Source organism: Lates calcarifer, linkage group LG23, assembly GCF_001640805.2.
Source record: "Lates calcarifer isolate ASB-BC8 linkage group LG23, TLL_Latcal_v3, whole genome shotgun sequence".
Lineage (NCBI taxonomy): Eukaryota > Metazoa > Chordata > Actinopteri > Centropomidae > Lates > Lates calcarifer.
In genome coordinates, this window is record NC_066855.1 from 14,768,635 (window position 1) to 14,790,518 (window position 21,884).

Below are 21,884 nucleotides of genomic sequence, written 5' to 3' on the forward strand. Positions count from 1 at the left end.
AGTATTAATGGTGAGCCAGGTCCATGGCCTCAGCATTGAACATGTTGGGTTCATGCAGTCATCACGTCATTGGTTGCACCTGTGCTTTTCCTGCGGGCTCGTTTGCTGGACAGCATCAAGGCTCAGAGAATCCTGAGCTGAACCAATTCAAGGACTGCACTTAATAAGGTGGAAAAGAGCTGCTAAAAGCCTTTTTACATAGAATCTGTAACTGCACTGACAGACATCTCTATTGTATCTGCTCAGGTTAAACTACAGTGACTACAGTGGTGGCGCCCAGCTACCTCATCTTAGCAAGCAACATAGGCACAAACTGAGAAAATGTCACATCCATGAAATTCAGACTAAGGATCTATGATCTAGTTCAGCAGCTCATCTTCAGTCTAAAACAAACAAGAACAGATAACATAGACTTTTATTTTATTTATACATCATACACACTAAATGATAGGACACTAAAAACCAACAATAACAGTACAAGTTTTTTGTACTTGCCACTTCCAAATGATATGTTCTGCATGTATCAAAATGAATTTGATAAGTAAACCTTCATTGATTCTTGTTCTCTACAAAAAATGTATTTGTTATAATTTAAGGTAATTCTGCAAGTTCAGCTCTACATCAGAGTCAAACATTCAAGAGATTAAAATAAAGCAAAATGGAAAACAAAAACATGTCAGTGACGCAGGTTTGTTTGTTAGTTTCAGGGTAATTTCATGTGCTAGAGGATATTACAACTAAACTGTGGTTGAAATATCCATTTAACAGTCATAGCTAAGTGCAAATATGCAAAATATGTTTTGATTTCAGAATCACTGTGAAATCCAAGAGAATCTCAATTTCCACCAGCATGATTCAAAAATGTTTTATGCCACACGTTTAAATTTATTTACATCAACAACTTTATGAATTATCTCAGTGTGGCTCATCAGACAAACAGCAAATCTTTGACATTTTTCTCTGACCCATTAGGAATACATAGCTCTATCTTAAATTATACGAATCAATGCCTGTTTGTAAGTTTTAAAAAAATTATATCTTACGAGAAACATTCCACAAAGTCTTCTTGGTGACAGATTTTTAATTTCACACTAAATCAAAGATTCCAATGCAGGTGTGTATGTTCACCTCATGGTTAAGACAATTTAAAGGACCAGTGTGTAGGATTTAGTGGCATCTAGTGGTGAAGTTGCAGACTGCAACCAAGTGAAGCCCTCTCCACTCAACCCTCCATTTCAAAGCGTGTAGGAGAACCTACAGTGGCCTTCAGGTGATGTAAAAACATCAAAGGCAGTCTCTAGAGTCAGGCTGCAGGCAGAGAGTCAAAAAAAAAATATATATATATCCTATGTCCTTTCCTAACCATTCATCCTCAACCTTGATGATGGAAAACATCACAAAGTCAAGGAGAGATGTGAGGGAGGATTCATAAGATCTTAGAAAAACACACAACAATAATTAATAATTATTTGGAAATGTGTTTTTAGAATTATATATAATAAAAAAAACAATGATTCCCACAGTGAAACTACACTATTGAATACATGGTTAGGGACCTACAATGCCACAGACCACCAGCTGAAAACCTCTGCCCTAAATCCTCCACACCAGTCCGTACAAAAAAACATAACTAAATAAAAATAAAAACAGCTTGTGTGATGTTCATTGGCCCTGTATTAGTGACACACCAAGAAGAAAACAGTGTAAAGCTCAAATTAAAGAAAAGAAGGCACAATCAAAATTTGTTAATTAGAACATTTCAAGTGCTGTTTTCATTATTTTGCATGTACAGTACCAAACCTCACGGCTATATTATGTTTAAATATGAGACTTTGTGCATCCGAGACAAAATGCAGAATAGAATATTTCTGGTAAACATGATGGATAAGACTGTATTTGACACAATGAGACAAAGAAAGTAAAAACCCACAATGTGAAAATATACTGGATCCAATTCTTGGCAACCTTCACTGTCCCGTCCTTCCTGTTGATGCCGTGGCTGAGTCAGAATTCAGAGAGGTATTGAAGTCAGTAACATTTGGCTGCATCACGTCAGCATCACGAGGCTCACTGTGCCTCTAAATTAGTGCAAGAGAGTCTGGCTGCTGTAGCACAGTGGCTCTTACACCCCCCTCTTCAGTTTTAAGGTCAGTTAGGGCAGGTTAATCGCACTTGTAATTGCACTTGAGGTTACTTCATGTAAAAGCTAGATTTTGTTTTAGTTTTCTGTAATTTTTCTTCCCACAAGCAGCTGACCAACTTCTCGACAAAGGTGGTTTTTGTGATGAGCTATAGGTCCTGCTGGCTGCGCTCAGTCCTGAAGATCCCTCTCCAGGTATTTCTTCATTCGCTGGCAGCGAGGACACGTACGCTCGGGAGCCTTGCACGCCAGGTGAAACACAGCTTTACAATCTTTACACCTGGGTCAGAGACAAAAAAAGATAAGCATTTAAAAGAAATGTCAAACTGAATCTGAAGACAGTTAAGACCGTTTGCTGGTTTTTAATGGTTTTCATTTTTTTTAACTGATGTACAGTTCACCATTACTCTTGAACTTGCTGAAACTGATTCCCACAGTTTAAGCTGCTGACTCAAAGTAAAAGCAGAAGGAGGTGAAAGCTGGAATACACACAGGACAACATACCTGGTGGTGCTGTCAAACTGGAAGGGGAAGATGATGTCATTGGCGTGGCATATTTGGCAAATGAAGCCACGTTGAGTGCACAAGTCACAGTGAAACACGTGATTGGAGGCAAACTGTGACATCGTCATCAGGTAGGTTGCATACTGGCCCTCTGCTATCTAGAAAAGAACAAAACAGACACATATATATTTAGATATTTCAAGGAGGGGCAGATAATTGGTGAAATAACAACATAATCAAGCTGGCAGGATACCTGACGTAGGTCCTCCACACTGTACATGTGGCTCGACTCCAACAGGTACGTTCGCTGCCCCATTCTGAAAAAGCAAAACATTTAACTTGATGTGATGATAAAATAGTGCAAAATATAAAAGGTAGACCTTTTTAATATCACGCAGAATGCAATTAAATACTTTATTAAGACTTATTTAAGATGTATGTAAGACATTAATACCCTCCAATGCCTGACCTCAGTGCTTTTAAAGACTTCAGTACACAAAACACACACACGTCCACACACACACACACCTGGCTTGGAGTTTCTTGTAGGCTCCGCTGCGGCAGGTGAGCAGGTAGTCGCCCAGCAGCCGCAGCTTCTGCCGCAGGCTGTGGGCCTGAGCCATGGACTCGGCATGCCTCACCAACTCAGGGTTTAACTGCTCCAGGTTCAGCAGAGGCTCGTGTTTCACCTGAGCCAGCAGCCGCAGGGCCTTCTTGGAAACCTGGACAGAGACACACTCATGGGGTCAGAGCACATGACTTCAAGTTATTTGATTACTGAATAGAAAACACTGAAAAACACGCATCATTCCAGTAGACACCCACCTCTCGCTGCGTGAGGTCCCAGTTGTGCACCATGCGCGAAGGGATGATGGTGGTGTCGCCGTGGTGACAGGAGTCACAGTAGTACTGGCCTGAGAACTCACATAACCTGGCTCTGCCCCGGGATGGGCCAATCTGCTGAGGACACCCTGTGTATGATGCACAGGAAACAAACAGCTCAGCCTCTGATTCACAAGACGTTTCACCTGAATTCAAATCTTCCAGGGTGATGAGAGTGAAGTTAAAGTTTTAACAACTCAATACTACCTGCACATCTAAAGTTCTGAGTGTCCAGCCCCTTCTCAGAGGGCACTGTGCAAAGGTGAACTAGAAGCACTCCATCTTCTTTGAGTCTGTGCTGCACCAGTCTGTGGAGATTCCCGGTCACACCCTGGCAAACTGCAGCTGGCTCCTCAGAGCCCTCATCCTCCCCGCTCTCCAGGTAAGAGTCCAGAGCTCCACGGATCAAAATCCTCCAAGAGCGAGCCTCATCTGGGTCCTCTGCCCTGACTCTGAGCGTCTCCCTCACGGTCAAGAGTTTGAAAAATTCCGGTCCTCCCTGGGAGACGTCAGGCACCACGTCCCGGATATCCTCAATGGGATGGGTCACCTGCAGAAACTTTCTCCCTCCTTGTATCCCGGAATCCTTTCAAGGCCTCTAAAGAGAGGGAGAAGACCAGAGGTACCCACGTCCGAGCCTCAGGGTCCGTGGAGAAGTACAAAACAGCCTCTTTGATGGCGTCTGTTTCCAAATCAGCAGTCCGAGTCCAGTCGAGCTCCTGTAGAGGAGGAGGTGCCTCTGGCCCTCCACCAATCCGTGTGTCGGAGGGTGATAAGCCTTTCTCAGGGCTGGAGGGGGCAGGGGACGGGGATGCGCGTTCATCTGCACCATTCTCACTGGATGGCTGCAGCACCTCCCACTGCTCATCCGCACGAGACGCCGGCCGGCATTTGTTGACGGCCTCTACTATTCGGTCCACCCAGTCCTCGGCTTCGTCATGATTGGCCGCTCTGAGGTACAGTCGCTTCCCGGGGAAGGCCAACTCGAAGCGGCCCTCGGCTGAGGTGATGCGAGCGTCCTCACATCGTAGCAGGGAGCAGTTGTCGCAGCACGTCCGCTCCTCCGCATTCAAGTACAAGCGGAACTCGAAAGGCGACAGCTCGCAGTAGTAGTCGCGCCACATTCCCATCGCGCCACGTCTCTCTAGATGACCGAGCTTCAGCAGGCCGCGAAACGGGTTGGACAGCCCTGATGCAAACACAGACAAATGGAAAATGAAAGAAAAGAGTCACCATTGATCTGTGGTCTATTATCACTTGTGGAGGCTCGTCAACAGCTTCAAAATTCTAATTCTGTCACTTCTGTTTCACTTTGAAGTCACAAGACAAATGTGACAATTTGAACAAGATTTACAGGAAACAGCAGAGAAAAGATAATCTTATCGTAATCCTGTGAAGTAGATGTACTGAATTGATTATATCAGTTTTGAGCAGAGAATTCAAAGCTGGAGGTTTCTTTTAAATAAGCTACTCTCACATTATTGTGACAAAAATCAATAAGTCCTGGTTCTTTCTTTAACTTCAAAGCAACTTTTAGGTGACTGAGAAGAAGCTGAGGCTGACGGATAAGCTGACAAGCAACAGCTTAAACAGCAGACGAAACTGTCATGATCCAACATTCCCTAGTAAATATTGTGCTTTCTCTTGCTGCCTTGGTGGATGAGGAAATGAAAGGTCTTATGAACCAGTGAAATTATTAAATTATACAAATGAAAAACTGGCGCCATGAGATGCTGCAGCACATTAGTCCTTTGAACTCCCTCTAACTTCTCTCAGACTTAGACCCACTTTTGACACTAAAAGACTTTTTGAATCATTCTAAGACCAAATACTTTAGGACTCCTTATTGTTGAGAGATTCTCCCAACTAATCCTATTAGGAGCTATTTTTAGTCTTAGGATGTCTTGTGAATACAGCCCCTGATGTAATGAGATTATGCATTTGTTCCTTGAATACAGTCCCTATTGACAGTATAACAACCAATTCTACGTAGTCTAAGCACTTCCCTACAATGATGCACGCACTCATCTCCCTCCTCAGTGACCTCCCCTTGTGGATTTTCACCAGGAAATTCTGCAGCAGCAGCACAGTTGCTTTCTCTTTCTCTTCATTTCTACCTCATGATAAGCTGTCTGACTCATTCAGGTGACATCTTGCAAGAAACACAATTGATCAAATTCTAATGCAATCTGGCAACACCCCAGTAAGTGAACAAACAGCTGATGGAAAACACTGTCTGTAACTGCGCTTTCTGCGAGAGTGTCCAGAACTGCAACATGCCCGAAAGTTTCTGGTGGAGCAGGAATTTTCTGCACTGTGGCTAATTTACAGTTTAACTTTACTGTTTATCTTTCAGCTTTACTCCTTGGAGGAAGTATGCACACAAACAAGAATGTGTGGAGTTTCTGAACTCCAGTAGCACTATGGAGAAATGTTTTCATTTTCCCTGCTTTCACACTAGTCAACACACTTAACTTAAAGTAGAATCAGTGTTGAAAATGAAGTTTGCCAAGTTACATTTGTTTATGAGAAAAGTCCTTCACATAAAACACACCATAAACACATCATTTTCAACAAACTGAACAGACTTTTTATGCAAATACTTTTCATATCACTCATTGGTGAGCCTGGAGCTGCAACTAATGATTGTTTTCATCTAATTAAAGGTCTTGTTTTGTTTGACCCAAAGTCAGAAACCCAATTACATTCAGTTTACAATGAAGAAAAGCAAGTAATTCTCTCATTTGAGAAGACAAAACCTGAGAATCGTTAGCATTCTTTCTTGAAAAATAGTTGCTGATTTCTGTCCATCCTTTAATCGACTACTTGTTTCAGCTCTAGGTCAGTGACAGATTAATGCGTGACTGCTCGTAGGATGTGTATGGAAGCAGGCAGGAACCCCTGCAAATCTCTGTTTGACACTCAAAACATGGAGATACTGTAGTATACCTATTTGTCTGCGATGGACAACACTTGGAGGTGACAGGGAGACGTTGGGCTCAGGCGTGGGAGCAGGAGGCAGCCCTTCATCATGGTCAGACACCTCCTCCAGATGTGGCTTGTAGATGTCATCCTCGGAGATCCAGGAACGGGAATGCTGCGCACGAGGAAGGAAAATGCTTTATCAATGGTCCTGATCATAGAAAACATAACAATTAGCAGTTTGTGAGAGAGTGGTTCCTGTTATCATGTGTCTTTGTGGTTAAGTGTGACTATGACACCACTATAAATGGTGTCTTTCACAGTTAGGGTTGTGGAAACATGAGCACAAATTTGTCACTACCTAAACTAATTTTAACTGAATTGCCATTATGTGGCAACCACAGTAAGTGTTGCCTTTTGGGAAATTCTGTGACATATCCTGGAGCTGTTCCCTGCTTTGAAATTTGGTAGAGTAAAGAACAAGGGATTTTATTTATACAGAGAGTATTTTACAGAACCAGAGGGCAACTTTCTGTTCTTTATTTTATCCACAACCTCAGGAGCCATTTTTATTTTTTTCATAATACTACCAGACAACACAGTAGGTCCAACATGACTTCTCATAATCTCCTCGAGTGGCATGAGGAGTGGGAAAAACTAGCAGCTAGAACCCACAATTTTTTCCAGTGAATTATTTAACAGCTTGTGTTGATTTTCCACCCTGATGCACCGGCTTTTAGGAAGAATCAGACATCCCATATATCAGTTCCTCAGTGCAAAATCTCAAACAGCAACTCATGAGTAAGAGCAATTCTGCATTTCTTCTAATCTGTAAAACCACCACAGACTAACTGTGAATAAGTTTTGCTCTGTAAATGATAAATCACTTCATGTATGACTGTTTTAACTTTTATTACTTTTTATATTTCACCTTGTAAGATACATTCCCACAGTGCAAAAGTACAACTATTCTTGTAAACGACAAGTAAGGCAGCAAACTTCATCTGGCTCTGAGTGGATTAGTGAGTAGCCCTTCATTCTGAGCTGGACGCATAGTGGAATTTTAAGAAACAGAAACGTGTCAAAACTATTGACAAATTAAAGAGTGCGGCCTAAGTTGACTCACTGCATTTTGTTAGCTGTCTCAAAGTACAGAATAATACAAGAGCAACAGTGTGGCAGGCTGTAAACTTAACAAACCCAGTCTTGTCTTAAAATGACAATGCCTCTTAAAATGACATAATTTAATACTATAATCTATTTGTAATTTCATTGATGGAGTCCTGGTAAGCCTTTCTTGTGGCTTTCTGCATCTGTGCGAGTCATATTTCATATTCAATAAACAGCTATTTATCTGCTAATATACTTACTGATAGAGAATCTGAGGATGATTTCCTACTCAGGATGCTGGTGGAGCGACGTGCTGCTGGGTGTGGTGAAGGCTCTGAGGTGCTCCTCTCCAAGTTTTCTACTTCTTTCTCCTCCTGGACAGGTTCACTACTCTCCTTAACACTGGATGTGTTTACTTCCTCTACAGGCTCCACAGGCTCACTGACAGTGGAGAGCACGTCAGTGTCCAAGTGTAACTCATTAGAGGTGTTATCGCACACTTCAGAGGGAGCGTGGTTTACATGGTTCTCATCAGACGGTGGCAGCTCCACGGAGGTTGGTGGTGGCTCTGAATCGGGGAGCGCAGAGTCTGAGGTCTGGTCGCTGAAGTCTTGGGATGGTGTAGTAGGACCCTGGGTCTCGCTGTCAGAGCCGCTGAAAATGGCCATCTCTGAAAACTGATCTGGACCCGTGCTTGAGACAAAGGAGTCTTCGCGCATGGAGTCCTGACTGCAGTGCCCGCTCTCCCGAAACTCATTCAGTGCTCTGCAGAGACAAAAGCAAGTTGTGACATACTATACACTTTACTGTGAGTGTAGGATAAAACAGAGCACATTATTATTCTCTAGCTCTTTGATGAAGTCAACAACATGGAAATTTTTTTTCCTAAATGCACAAAATGATTATGTTATACTTTAAAGCTGTCAGTATTTTACATTTTTCTTACAGTCTTTCCAATGAAAAGACCAAAACTGTTAATGTGTTTGTCTATCACTGAGTTAAGACTTCCCGAGCCTGTCTGTGACACACAGTCCTAAGTTAGGACACACATCTTTACAAATGGCTCAAAAATATAAAATATAATATATGTAGTTTTATTATTGGTTTAATTCAAATCAGGATACTTGTACACATAAAACAATCCAAAAATATAAACATTACAAAGAGTTAAAATACACAAGGATCTATAACACTCACCAGTCCATTAGATTATGTTAAAAAGGGCAGAAGGCTAAACACAAGGCAAACCAAACCAAACATTTGTTTAACTGTGGCTGTTCACAGGTGAAAACCAAACTTCCTTCTATTTATTTGTTATTTCAATAAAAGGCTGAGTCATTTCCTAAAACAGCTGGGCACTGTAGTTTTTAGTAACACATCGAAGAGTTCTTGTTCCATTTCGTTAGGGACTATTTTCAGATGCGGACAGGACGGTGTATGTGGGATTAACTCGAAATAAACTACTGTGTTTACTATCATGATAATGAAGTAACATGTCATCCAGTAGAGGCTCATTGATGTGTTCTTAATAGTTGGACGACAGTGAAGCTCTATGGCACAGAGGAATAAAATATATCAGGATACACAGACGATGCTTGTTAGTCAGATTGATTCATTGTTGGTTTTGGTCTTTTCATGGGATTTGTTGACATCAAGAAAAATATAAACACCAGCCTTATCTGCCAGTGTATGACAGCAGACATACTTACTCTTTCTGTGGCCTCTTGTTGCTGATGTTGACATTAATTGGCAAGTCCAGATCACATGAGGACCACTGCTCTGCTGTTGGGCTGCGGGGGTCCTGCCCCTGCAGGAGACTGTCAGAGCTCAAGCTGGAAGAGAGCTGAGAGGAGCCTGTGGTGTCCAGGCTTAAATTAGATGAGTTGAGCGCTGTCCTGCCCGCTTGTAAAGCACTCGACCCCCTCCCCGCCATCAGCACCGGGCACCCTCTCTGCATGTCCAGAGCATCCGACGAGCCCGACGACTGAGACACTGTATCCCACGATTCCTTACGCACGGGCTTAGAGGTGGGATGGTCACCCCCATTAAGGGACAGGTCGAGCGTATCTGCCTGGGAGAAAGGGCAGATTCCAGCGAGAGCCAGGGGCGTGGTGGTCCACTCGTTGAGAACCGCTGACTTGTACGACAGGTTGAATGTGAGCGAGGCCAGACCCTGGAGGTAGCTGAGCAGAACGTCCCGCTCCTCGGCGTTCAGGAGCAAGGCACAGGGCTGATAGTGGGCCCGCAGCTTGGAGTCCTCCCGAAACAGCGACGCGAGGTAACACTCCAGCAGGCCGTGGTTTAGGGCCAGACGAAGCCATGCTCGGCATCGACCCACGTCAGTGCCCACGAAGCTGATCTTCTCTAGCTCTGTGATGACGTCACTGGGGATTTAACGGAGAGTGTGATGCCACTTAATACTGAATTAACTAGAAATCTTGATACATTAAGTTAGTATATTAGAGATTTGATTAACAGGTGTAAATATGTACCACTGGTCCCAACCTACCGGTGGGTGACGGACTTGAGGAGGCTCCAGAAAAACGGCTGAGGTAGGGCTCCCCGGTCCCCCTTCCTAGATCGACCCCCAGCCTCTGAGCGGATGTACTTGCTCTTGATACCATGGATAAAGATGGCCTCCAGGGCACAACAGAGCAGGTTAGCATCACCATCCTCGCTGGTTACCACTGCGTCTGACGTCACGTATCGTTTCTGCAGGGCCTTGAGCGACTGCGCCAACTTCTCTTTGATCTACATGACAATGCACAGGAGAGGGAAATACCATCAGCGTCCTCATTTTTCTGAAGAGCTGTCAGTGAAGGTGTGGTTCTGAGGAGAAGCAGGCTGGCAAACTAACAAGGACTTCTGTTCATCGACACACAGAAGAGGCACATTTTTATTTTCATGTGCGGTTTAAAAAAAAAAAACAGCCAGCACATTTTCTGCATTCCACTCTACAGTGTGATGAGGAATAAACAGAGCGAGGTCAGGAGCCATGCTCTTATGAAACATAGTCTGTTGATTACCTATTGTCACATGACACCTACTGTCATATGACATGGAAGAGCAGAGAACGTACACATAAAACAAGCAAGTTTACGTTATGCAACAGCTTGCAGAATACAACCACTTAAAGGGGCGATGATCTGTGTGTTCTCGATACTTGACACTGAAGCACCCTTGTTTTAACTGTGCTTGATTTACCAAAGATTTCTAGAGGGACAAATCTTTGTCTGCTTTCATAGCATCTTGACTCACAGACATTTACTCAGCATTGCATTGTATGTGTGTATACTAATGAATCATATTACAGGGTTATGCACACAATACACTCTGCTAACTGAGTAAGGTTTGCACTCATTCAATGCTTTGTCCTCCTTTCTCATTGATTTGCAGAAACGCCTTTCACTCGATTGCTGCTCTTTAAAACCATTAGATTGTCTGTTAAGCCTGCTCTAAAACCACTGTAATAAGATACACAAACAAGTGAATGGGTCACCAAGTTCAGTGCTGAAAGTGGTGCAACGTTGAACACAGTTACAAAAGTATAGTTACAACATATATTACTTAAATGTCACAGCCTGTCTATGTTGAGCCAGTGAAGTCCATGTCTGACACCTTCACTGGAGGTAAAGGAGTAGCAGTAAAAGAGAGAATAACCAGGCAGAGGAGAGTCTACAAAGTAACAGATAGGGGACAGCTTGTAGTTTTACCTGTTTGACATCTTTAGCCTCAGGTGGCGTATCAGGCATCTGTGTGGCTAGCATGGCACCTCCTGGGGAAGGTTTACTCCCACATGGCACACTGAAACACAAAAACAAAAACTATTTATCTGACATATGCCAAATGTAACAGGCTTACTAAACCATAAGCCTTTAAGACTTATCTCTGCTGAGCTCCGCTTCCGTGTTAAAATGACATGTGATGATAAGGAAATGTTTTTTTTTCTTCCTCACCTCATGGTAGCAGCATATTTCCCACTGAACTATCATTACATTTTCCATCACAAGACCGTGCTCTGTGACATATCTGCAGTTTCACGGTTTCAGTGTGTAACCGCTTGTAAGTGAGTCATGTGAGGCGCTGATTCTAAAGAGGGTGTCTGCAGGGAAGTGGCTACAAATGCATCCAGAACTAACTTCCCTATTAACAACAGTCCTGTGAGAATAAAACAGGATCCAAAATGGCCTGAGATCCACGTCCACTGACACAATCACAGCCAGATAAGATACTGTGGCTCTTCATCTACATTAAGCCATCTGAATTTGAAGAGAAAGCTCTGTCTACACTGACATGAAAACAGCTAAATTTCTTTTTCTTTGCCCTGTTTTCACTCTGCAAACAACCTAACTGCATCACATCCAACATCTGGTGAGAAGTGGAACAGACAGCCCGGCTGACTAGATCATTCTTTCATGGTCTGGACGTCGTCTGAAATAAACAAGGCAAAAATAATTACAGGGTCATGACAATATCATCAGCTATGTGGCCGTATGAAACGCGTGATTAGAGAAGTAGTCAGAGGTGACAGAAAGTTCTCATCTTTGGTGCCACACAACCTCCGCCTAGGCTGCACATACAGCCAGCTGCAGCCTCCGTTCAAGCTCCTCCTGCTCTCTGCGGTCATCCACACAGTGTTTTAATGCAGCCGAATTCACAATACAGTAGTTCTCATTTACATATTTTTCTGTTTTTGTCGTCAGACTACTGAGCGAGTATGAAAGTGTGATTTTAATAGCGGCCCACAAGCGCTGCATGGTAACAGGCAGCCATTCCGAAGCTGCGGAGCTGCGGTGATTAGTTAGTTATTAACAGTTATTAACAACAGCTTTGCTGTGTATGCGGTTACATTGGCATTTAAACTGAACGACAAAGTTAGAGGTAAAGAGTATGTCTGCCACATACTCCCTGGTGCCTTCAGTGCCAAGCTACTGACAAAAATAGCTTTACTTAGCAAACAGTAGACAGGCAACAAGGGTTAAGTATTAGCCGTTAAGTAGCATTACAACCAGTCTGTTTACATATAGTGTCAGATTCGAGTAGAAAACACCCAAATGCCACTCTACACTCCTTTCTAATCTCTGAGTAACAGTCCTGCGTTAACTGGCACCAAGTTGCCACTTGCAATACTAGCATCGGATCAGGGCGTGTGAGGTGAACTCAACCGCGACAGGGAATATCGAAACATTATCAGTATTTTGACATAGAAAACGAAAGCAAGCTGTGTGCACTACGACATATATTGCAGCTAACCACGACCCTGTCAATAACACCAATTTATGGTGTTAGCAGCGATAACGTTATACTACACAGCTAGCCTTCTTACCGAAACAGGTCGGCTAACTTGGCATTAAGGTCCAAAAAGAGCCGCGTATCCTCCATACATTACTATAAACTCAGCGAGCAGGGTCTGTCCGTGCTGTCGCTCCCCATCGTTTCAGGTTAAAACGTCCGAAAAATCCTCAAAAATGAACGTTAACTACGATTTGTTTTCTCTCGAGGGTTGAAGCGACTATCCTGCTGAACACAAATGCATCATGGGAACGTGATAAGACACGTGATGCCTTCATGTTTAGTTAAAAATATGGTAAACGTGTCAACGACATTTCACGGACATTAAACTAGTTGAATACTGACTTCTTTGTGACTTTTATTTCTCCCCCATCATCGCACAAATATAGATAAGAACATTACTCGGTGTTTTTTTGTTATACTAGTTGTTTCAAAATAGACTCAAACGCGGACTCAATTATGGAAACGTTATTCAAATCATTGGGTAAAAGAATGAAACACTCACTATAAAAAATATGCCATCACATGTAAACGTAAAAGAGTAGAAAAATACCAACGAAATGTGCTTACACAGACAATAAAAAGAACAATAATATGGGGATATTCATGTAAAGTCCAAGTACCTCAACATTGCACTTAAGTACAGTACTTGGATGAAAGTACTTTCCACCGCTGCATAGGCCTAATATGTTCCACATAATTAATTATATAAAGCACTAAAAGTTACATGACAGTGCCTGTACTAACACCGCAGAAACAGCAGTAAAAGTCACTTTAGAAGTGATAGTTTACGAGAAACCCCTGAAGGCAGCACGGTTTTGAGGCGTGCTTATGTTGTTGTTTCATTTGCTGACATGCCAGGACTTCATGTTCCCTGTCCTGTCTGAAACAGTTCCTGTGGAACAACACAGATCTAAAAAGGGTGTGTAAACTGTGCAGTACCTCCACTCCATTACCCCCACCCTTCTACATTATTCTGGAGAGGCGAGAGGAGTGACCAAGAGTTTGTTTACTTGTTTTTGTGTTTGTTTCCAAAAATAAGTTGCACAACGATGGCATCAAGTAGTAAACAGTATATCAAAGCATACATTTGAAAATATTCATTATTATTATTATCATAAAAGGTTAATAGTTTGTTCCCGATGCAAAATGATGCGTTTCCAGAAATGATGAAGGAAGTATTCAGATCCTTTACTTTTCCTTTAGTAAAACAGGGTTTGTTGATGTTTGGTAGTTTAACTTAAGACAACACATCATATTTTGAGCTCATCATATGTTTTCTATGGAGACTCTTAATCTGTAGAGCAACTCCAGAGTAAAAACTTCAGTATTTATCTCTGAATGGATTAGATGTATAGAGCGGCATAAAATGTACAGTACGAGTACCTCAAAATTGGACTTGGGTACAATAATTGAGTAAATGTACTTCCTACCACTGATTTCTAGTACAGCTGCAGACTGGAAATACACTGATTTGTAGAAATATTGAGTAATCAATACTGCCCTGGTTCAACAGGTGGCGCCACAGTCCATTTATGGAATATACAGTGTCTGTGCTTCCTATAATAATTGTATGGTTGTTATTGAACATCAGAGGTGGAAAATAAGTAAGTACATTTATTTAAGCCCTGTATTTAAGTACAAATGATGACACGTTATTATAGATTAAACTACCTAACCATATGAAAAATCAGAGATGACATGATTACTTGATTAATCGATTGGTCAATCAACAGGAAATTAAAACTACTTTGATGAGCGATTAATTGCTTTATGACATTTTTCATTAGAAAATGAAAAACATTTCATGTCTCCAGCATCTTAAAAGTGAGGATTTGCTGCTTTTCCCCTCACTAAAGTGAATAATGTTGAGGTTAGAAGCATCTTGACTGTGAATCAATCAATCAGTTGATTGACTGAGAAGGTAATGAGTGGATTAATCTATGATGAAAACAATAATTCCTTGATGCTCAGATAATTGTTTAAACTAAGCTGCATTAGGATACATGAGTAATGATCTAATCTCAGTTACAGATGTTTTTCTGCATCAAATACTTTATATTTATGACAAGTACTCTAACTTGTAATGGAGTATCTTTACAATGTTTTAATAAGTTTTAATAAATAAATACATAAATGAAAAGTACAAAACCTTTAAAAAAAATCTGCATCCCTTTTGCTCATGTAACAGAAATACATTGTTTTTATTGGATATAAAATATAAAATAAATATTTAATGAAAAATATATCTTCCAATTATTGTCAGTGGATATAAAAAAATAAATAAGCACATCGATCAACTTAGAAACAATAACATATACCAATCAACTAATAAATAGACAAACTCAATTCATAAATAAATGAATCAATAGGTAAATAAAACACACAAGTAAATAGATTAGCACGTTTTTCATTTCTTTGTTAATCTAATTTTTAACCATGTAAAAAAAATCTCTTTTAGTGAACAAGGCAGTACATAACTAAGCAATAAATAAATAAATAGCTCAATCACTTAGCAAATGAATGAGGAGATTCTTGGTCTGACAGGTGTTAGTTGGTGGTGAGCAGAGATGAAACCAGCTGGTGAGCTCTCATTAAATGGGTTTTGATTTTCTTCCTGATCAGCTCCCAGGATTCAGCACTGTGGCCCTACACACACACACACACACACACACACACACACACACACACACACACACACACAATATTATCATTAGAAACATCAGTAGATAGATAGATAGATAGATAGATAGATAGATAGATAGATAGATAGATAGACTTACCATTCGTTCTAGGACGTGGCCTGACAGTCTCTTGAAATACATGTGCAGCTTCTTGTTCTTCTTCTTGTGGCTGTGCCAGTCTAAATGAATCAAAGATCAAAAATCATGTTTAAAAAAACACAACTGACTCTTTCAGTCAACAGGATGTGGAGGAAGAGAAATCAGTCAGAGAGTGCTGATGCATTCAGTTTGAAATGTAAGGGAACAGGTGAGGCTGTTAATCCACCCTGACACTTACACAGGAGTGAAGGCCGTCAGCCTGCTGGGTCACAATGTTGACAAAGTCCTTCACTGTGCTCTCCTCCCATGATGCAGCGCTGTGATCCTCCTCAAACAGGACGGCCATCTCCTCCAGAACCTGCACTGTGAAACCAAGTTTATCCTCAGCCTGGAGGAGGAAGAAGAAGAAGAGTAATCAGATTACTACAGGGACACATTTCTGACAGTGTTTGACAGCTGAAGTTGAGCTGATGACTCACTGATGCTTTGGACGCCTGGCTGTACAGATCATTAGGGAAGGCCACAGTGTCCTCCACTTCAGCATCCTCAGTGCTGTTAGTGGAATTATTCACCTGCATCACACACACACACACACACACACACACACACACACATCATGTGTTGAAGTAAACACACAGTGAACTCACTCAGTGAAGATAATTCAGTGACTTTAAACAACACGTGAACAAGTGAACTCACCATGGTATCTAGTAGATCCAAAGAGTTTTCACTGTACTGTCTGAATTTATGATCCATCCACCTGCAGCTCAGTGAGGAGCCTGCACTGTACAGAGCCAGAAACAGGCAAACAAACAAAATCCTGTTCAGCATTTTTTCTTTTTGAAAAAGGTAGAAGTCTCCTCTGTATAGAGCAGGTTGAGATGTGTCCTGGTGTTGTGTTGGAGCAGACCTGCAGGGCCTCATTTATAACAGGACGCACCTATTTCATTTTCCTGACTTAACACCTGTGGGAAACACTGGAGCTGAACTGTGGCTTTCAACACGGCTTAAAGTTTAAAAGTCAGAATCAACCTCAAAAGACACAGCGTCACACATTTGAATCAGTGTCCTGGTGAAAGATTTGATCCCACAATTAAAGAATAAACAAATATCACAGAAAAAGAAAAGAAAAAAATCACGCCCCGTAGACCAACGTATTAAAATGCTCATAATAAAACCATATCAGGCTTTTAATAGAAAAAAAAAACATTTTAAAAATCCATAAACTCAATCACAGCTCACTATTTATAATATTACAATAGTTTAATGTTCGATATTATAAATAACTGAATTATTATCGGGTTTTTATTATTAGAGCGATTTTTCAGGTAAAATATAATATTGGGAAACTCTTTGAATGAATTCCCAGTCACCAATAATGATTTACAATGATTTTAACATTGATCGATTTATTTGACTTTTGTTAGTTTACAGAGTTGCTTCGTGTTTTGAAGATTCCAGTCGATGTTTTTGTTGAAGTCATCACCTCTCTGTCAGTCTACTCTCTGTCCAATACGACCGTAAATGTCGTTTGAAAAATAAAGATCATTCTCTCAGAGTTTGAGTTGCATCATTAATTCTGTGTGGATCCATGATAATCATTGATTGTTAAAGCTGCAGGTGTGACTGTGATCATCAGGCGCCGTAAAGGGAAGTTCCTCTGCTGAGAAAATGAAAGTGGCTCCGTGACTGTGACGCTCGTTCACATCAACTGGTCAGTGACATTTCAACTTGTTTTCACTGGAACTTGGAGCATGAACCGTGAGAACCAGAGAGCCTGTAGAGAGGGGGTTCTCCTTCACCTGTTCACAACATTTTCAGTCTGATATCGATCAATATGAAAATCACGTGTGTCCATCTTTGTTTGATCAAAAGTCCACAGGGACAAGAGACATGGATCAGATTAATATCAGAGTTTAAATTATTCTCTTCTAATATGACAGATTTAGGTCAGTGGTCCCCAAACTTTGTGACTCTTCATCATATGTTTTGACTTTAGTCTGAGCCTGAGTTGTAACCAGAGGGAGATTTTCTTTCCCTTTTCTGATTGTTTCCTTTGAAGGTTTCTGAGAAAAATACAAAAGATACATGTTATTACTGTATAGCAGCATTTCTGAATCAGAAATGTGTGACATTATAAAGGAAGATAATGATCAACAATCATATCCATTGTTAGAAAATAATATTTGTTTGATTTCCTACAGATTCACTTTGTCTTTAAAGGGACAGAAAACATTCCCTGGAATAAACAGGAAAAATACCAAATAGTCAAATTCTCCTGCCTGGATGAGATTTTAAAAACATACACAAACTCTGTCTCTGTCTTTGCTCTGACTCTGGTATAAAATGTCTTCAGCAGTTTCAGATGAAGACCTGACTCTTTAAACTGAGAAATGTAAACACAGAGCAGACCTATCTGTGTGAACAGTTGATTTAACTGAATATAAGCTTTGACTTATATTCAGGTAGTTTTACTCTCAAAACAACTTAGAACTAATTTAGCAAACAGTTAACTTCAGTTAACTCCCATTTTTAAAAGAAGATTTTGTAAGTTTTGCTGAGGCAAACAGCGCCCTCTGCAGCCACAAGTGGTAATTACAGGACGCTGGGGCATTAAATTCTGTTGGGCTCAGAGAGTGAGCAGTTACAGGTACTGGAAGCACAGGACCCCTACAGCAGGGGCGTTGCTTGGCATAAAGCCTGAGCTCTACTGGGCCTGTGCCCCCCCCCCCAAATCTCTCCCATCTGGATTATCAGATTGTTTGATTGGTGATGTCATTTCACTGCGATATCACCAGGGAAACGGGTGATGAACCAATTACTGAGCTGAGAAGTGCTGACGTCACGCGTGATGTCACCAGTTCTCACAAACCGAGATGGTATCTAGAGCCTCTTCACTGCGTTTACTTCGTACACTCTCCTTCACCGGAGGAGACTCGGGGTGACTGGTGGTCAGACGCCAGGGTCCCGGCTGCAGGCCACGGCAGCCCTGGACCTGAGTCGGATGCATCCATCCATGCATCAGACCATGACGTATACATCCATCTAATGTATTTCCCGTGGTCTCGACTCGGCCTCTGCGCATCTGATCTTCAGATGCGATCTGAGCACCAGACCTAGAGGCGCAGGTGCCTAGAGTCCCTGTGGTGAGGAAGTGGACCCGCGGACTGACTGTCTGACAGTCGGTCCGTTGAAGGGGGGGGGGGGTCTCCCCTCTCTCCCTCCCTCCCTCCACACACAAACACCAACATAACAGATTTTTGCTGTTTTTACAAAAACAGTAGCAACTGTAAATTTCAGCAACACCGAGATACCGTTCATTTTACACTAACATAATGGCAGCCATCTGTAGTTTGTAGTAACGTCCGAATTCCAGTAGATGGCAGTAGCATACTGTATAGCTGTAAATATTTATTGATAATCAATTCTCATTTATTTTTTTCTGTTATTTCTATATGTTAATGTTACTGTTTGTCAGTAAAATACAGTTGAATTTACAGCCTATGTGTGGAAGAAATAGTTACAGAATGTTGTTTTGAGGCAGCAGAGGAACTTGCATGTGCATACTGTGTGATGAGTTTTGAAGAAGTGAACTCAGTATTGAGAAATGCATGTTAGCAACTGTAAAAATAGATTTAAAAAAATAAGTTTAAAAAATACATAAAATACTGCATGCTTTTTGTTGATGCAACAGGAATAAAAACAAAAAACATTTTTATATTTGCTGGTAGAAGAACAGATTTTATTGGTTATAGCATGAAAAAAAAATCAAATTTTCTCAGCACACATTAAAAAAAATAAATAAGCACATTGATCAACTTAAAAAATAAACATTCAACAGATCAACTGATAAATAGAAAAACAACTCAATAAAAAATATATTAATGAATAAATAAATACCTCAATAAATAAATAAATCTGTTTTAGTTAACTCCAAAAAATAAATACATGAGTAAACAAACAAGGCAGTACATAACTAAGCAATAAATAAATAAATAGCTCAATCACTTAGCAAATGAATGAGGAGATTCTTGGTCTGACAGGTGTTAGTTGGTGGTGAGCAGAGATGAAACCAGCTGGTGAGCTCTCATTAGATGGGTTTTGATTTTCTTCCTGATCAGCTCCCAGGATTCAGCACTGTGGCCCTACACACACACACACACACACACACACACCCAATATTATCATTAGAAACATCAGTAGATAGACACATTTGAATCAGTGTCCTGGTGAAAGATTTGATCCCACAATTAAAGAATAAACAAATATCACAGAAAAAGAAAAGAAAAAAATCACAGCTCACTATTTATAATATTACAATAGTTTAATGTTCGATATTATAAATAACTGAATTAACTGGTCCCCAGACTTTGTGACTCTTCATCATATGTTTTGACTTTAGTGTGATTCAGTTAGCTTATATTCAGGTAGTTTTACTCTCAAAACAACTTAGAACTAATTTAGCAAACAGTTAACTTCAGTTAACTCCCATTTTTAAAAGAAGATTTTGTAAGTTTTGCTGAGGCAAACAGCGCCCTCTGCAGCCACAAGTGGTAATTACAGGACGCTGGGGCATTAAATTCTGTTGGGCTCAGAGAGTGAGCAGTTACAGGTACTGGAAGCACAGGACCCCTACAGCAGGGGCGTTGCTTGGCATAAAGCCTGAGCTCTACTGGGCCTGTGCCCCCCCCCCAAATCTCTCCCATCTGGATTATCAGATTGTTTGATTGGTGATGTCATTTCACTGCGATATCACCAGGGAAACGGGTGATGAACCAATTACTGAGCTGAGAAGTGCTGACGTCACGCGTGATGTCACCAGTTCTCACAAACCGAGATGGTATCTAGAGCCTCTTCACTGCGTTTACTTCGTACACTCTCCTTCACCGGAGGAGACTCGGGGTGACTGGTGGTCAGACGCCAGGGTCCCGGCTGCAGGCCACGGCAGCCCTGGACCTGAGTCGGATGCATCCATCCATGCATCAGACCATGACGTATACATCCATCTAATGTATTTCCCGTGGTCTCGACTCGGCCTCTGCGCATCTGATCTTCAGATGCGATCTGAGCACCAGACCTAGAGGCGCAGGTGCCTAGAGTCCCTGTGGTGAGGAAGTGGACCCGCGGACTGACTGTCTGACAGTCGGTCCGTTGAAGGGGGGGGGGGGGTCTCCCCTCTCTCCCTCCCTCCCTCCACACACAAACACCAACATAACAGATTTTTGCTGTTTTTACAAAAACAGTAGCAACTGTAAATTTCAGCAACACCGAGATACCGTTCATTTTACACTAACATAATGGCAGCCATCTGTAGTTTGTAGTAACGTCCGAATGCCAGTAGATGGCAGTAGCATACTGTATAGCTGTAAATATTTATTGATAATCAATTCTCATTTATTTTTTTCTGTTATTTCTATATGTTAATGTTACTGTTTGTCAGTAAAATACAGTTGAATTTACAGCCTATGTGTGGAAGAAATAATTACAGAATGTTGTTTTGAGGCAGCAGAGGAACTTGCATGTGCATACTGTGTGATGAGTTTTGAAGAAGTGAACTCAGTATTGAGAAATGCATGTTAGCAACTGTAAAAATAGATTAAAAAAAAATAAGTTTAAAAAATACATAAAATACTGCATGCTTTTTGTTGATGCAACAGGAATAAAAACAAAAAACATTTTTATATTTGCTGGTAGAAGAACAGATTTTATTGGTTATAGCATGAAAAAAAAATCAAATTTTCTCAGCACACATTAAAAAAAATAAATAAGCACATTGATCAACTTAAAAAATAAACATTCAACAGATCAACTGATAAATAGAAAAACAACTCAATAAAAAATATATTAATGAATAAATAAATACCTCAATAAATAAATAAATCTGTTTTAGTTAACTCCAAAAAATAAATACATGAGTAAACAAACAAGGCAGTACATAACTAAGCAATAAATAAATAAATAGCTCAATCACTTAGCAAATGAATGAGGAGATTCTTGGTCTGACAGGTGTTAGTTGGTGGTGAGCAGAGATGAAACCAGCTGGTGAGCTCTCATTAGATGGGTTTTGATTTTCTTCCTGATCAGCTCCCAGGATTCAGCACTGTGGCCCTACACACACACACACACACACACACACACACACACACACACACACACACACACACACACACAATATTATCATTAGAAACATCAGTAGATAGATAGATAGATAGATAGATAGATAGATAGATAGATAGATAGACTTACCATTC

The 21,884-nt window shown here is 41.0% G+C and overlaps 2 protein-coding genes across 2 annotated transcripts; both read right to left on the bottom strand.

Annotated features, from left to right (window-relative positions):
- Positions 1-397: 397 nt before the first annotated feature.
- Positions 398-13,089, bottom strand: LOC108894802 (pleckstrin homology domain-containing family M member 1-like). Its single transcript, XM_018693408.2, is given in 13 exon segments — positions 398-2,420; positions 2,645-2,802; positions 2,898-2,961; positions 3,173-3,366; positions 3,470-3,615; positions 3,734-4,103; positions 4,105-4,715; positions 6,476-6,623; positions 7,819-8,323; positions 9,268-9,942; positions 10,068-10,309; positions 11,272-11,362; positions 12,885-13,089. Coding segments are annotated over 13 exon segments (3,369 nt in total). The 5' UTR covers positions 12,941-13,089; the 3' UTR covers positions 398-2,311.
- Positions 13,090-15,400: 2,311 nt separating this feature from the next.
- On the bottom strand, positions 15,401-16,523 carry LOC127139221 (interferon a3-like). The gene is made up of 4 exons (XM_051066565.1): positions 16,113-16,523; positions 15,868-16,021; positions 15,634-15,713; positions 15,401-15,499 (listed from the first exon to the last, which is right to left on the bottom strand). Exons 1-4 carry the CDS (start codon positions 16,209-16,211, stop codon positions 15,401-15,403), a joined length of 432 nt encoding a protein of 143 aa, XP_050922522.1. The 5' UTR covers positions 16,212-16,523.
- Between the last annotated feature and the right edge of the window lie 5,361 nt (positions 16,524-21,884).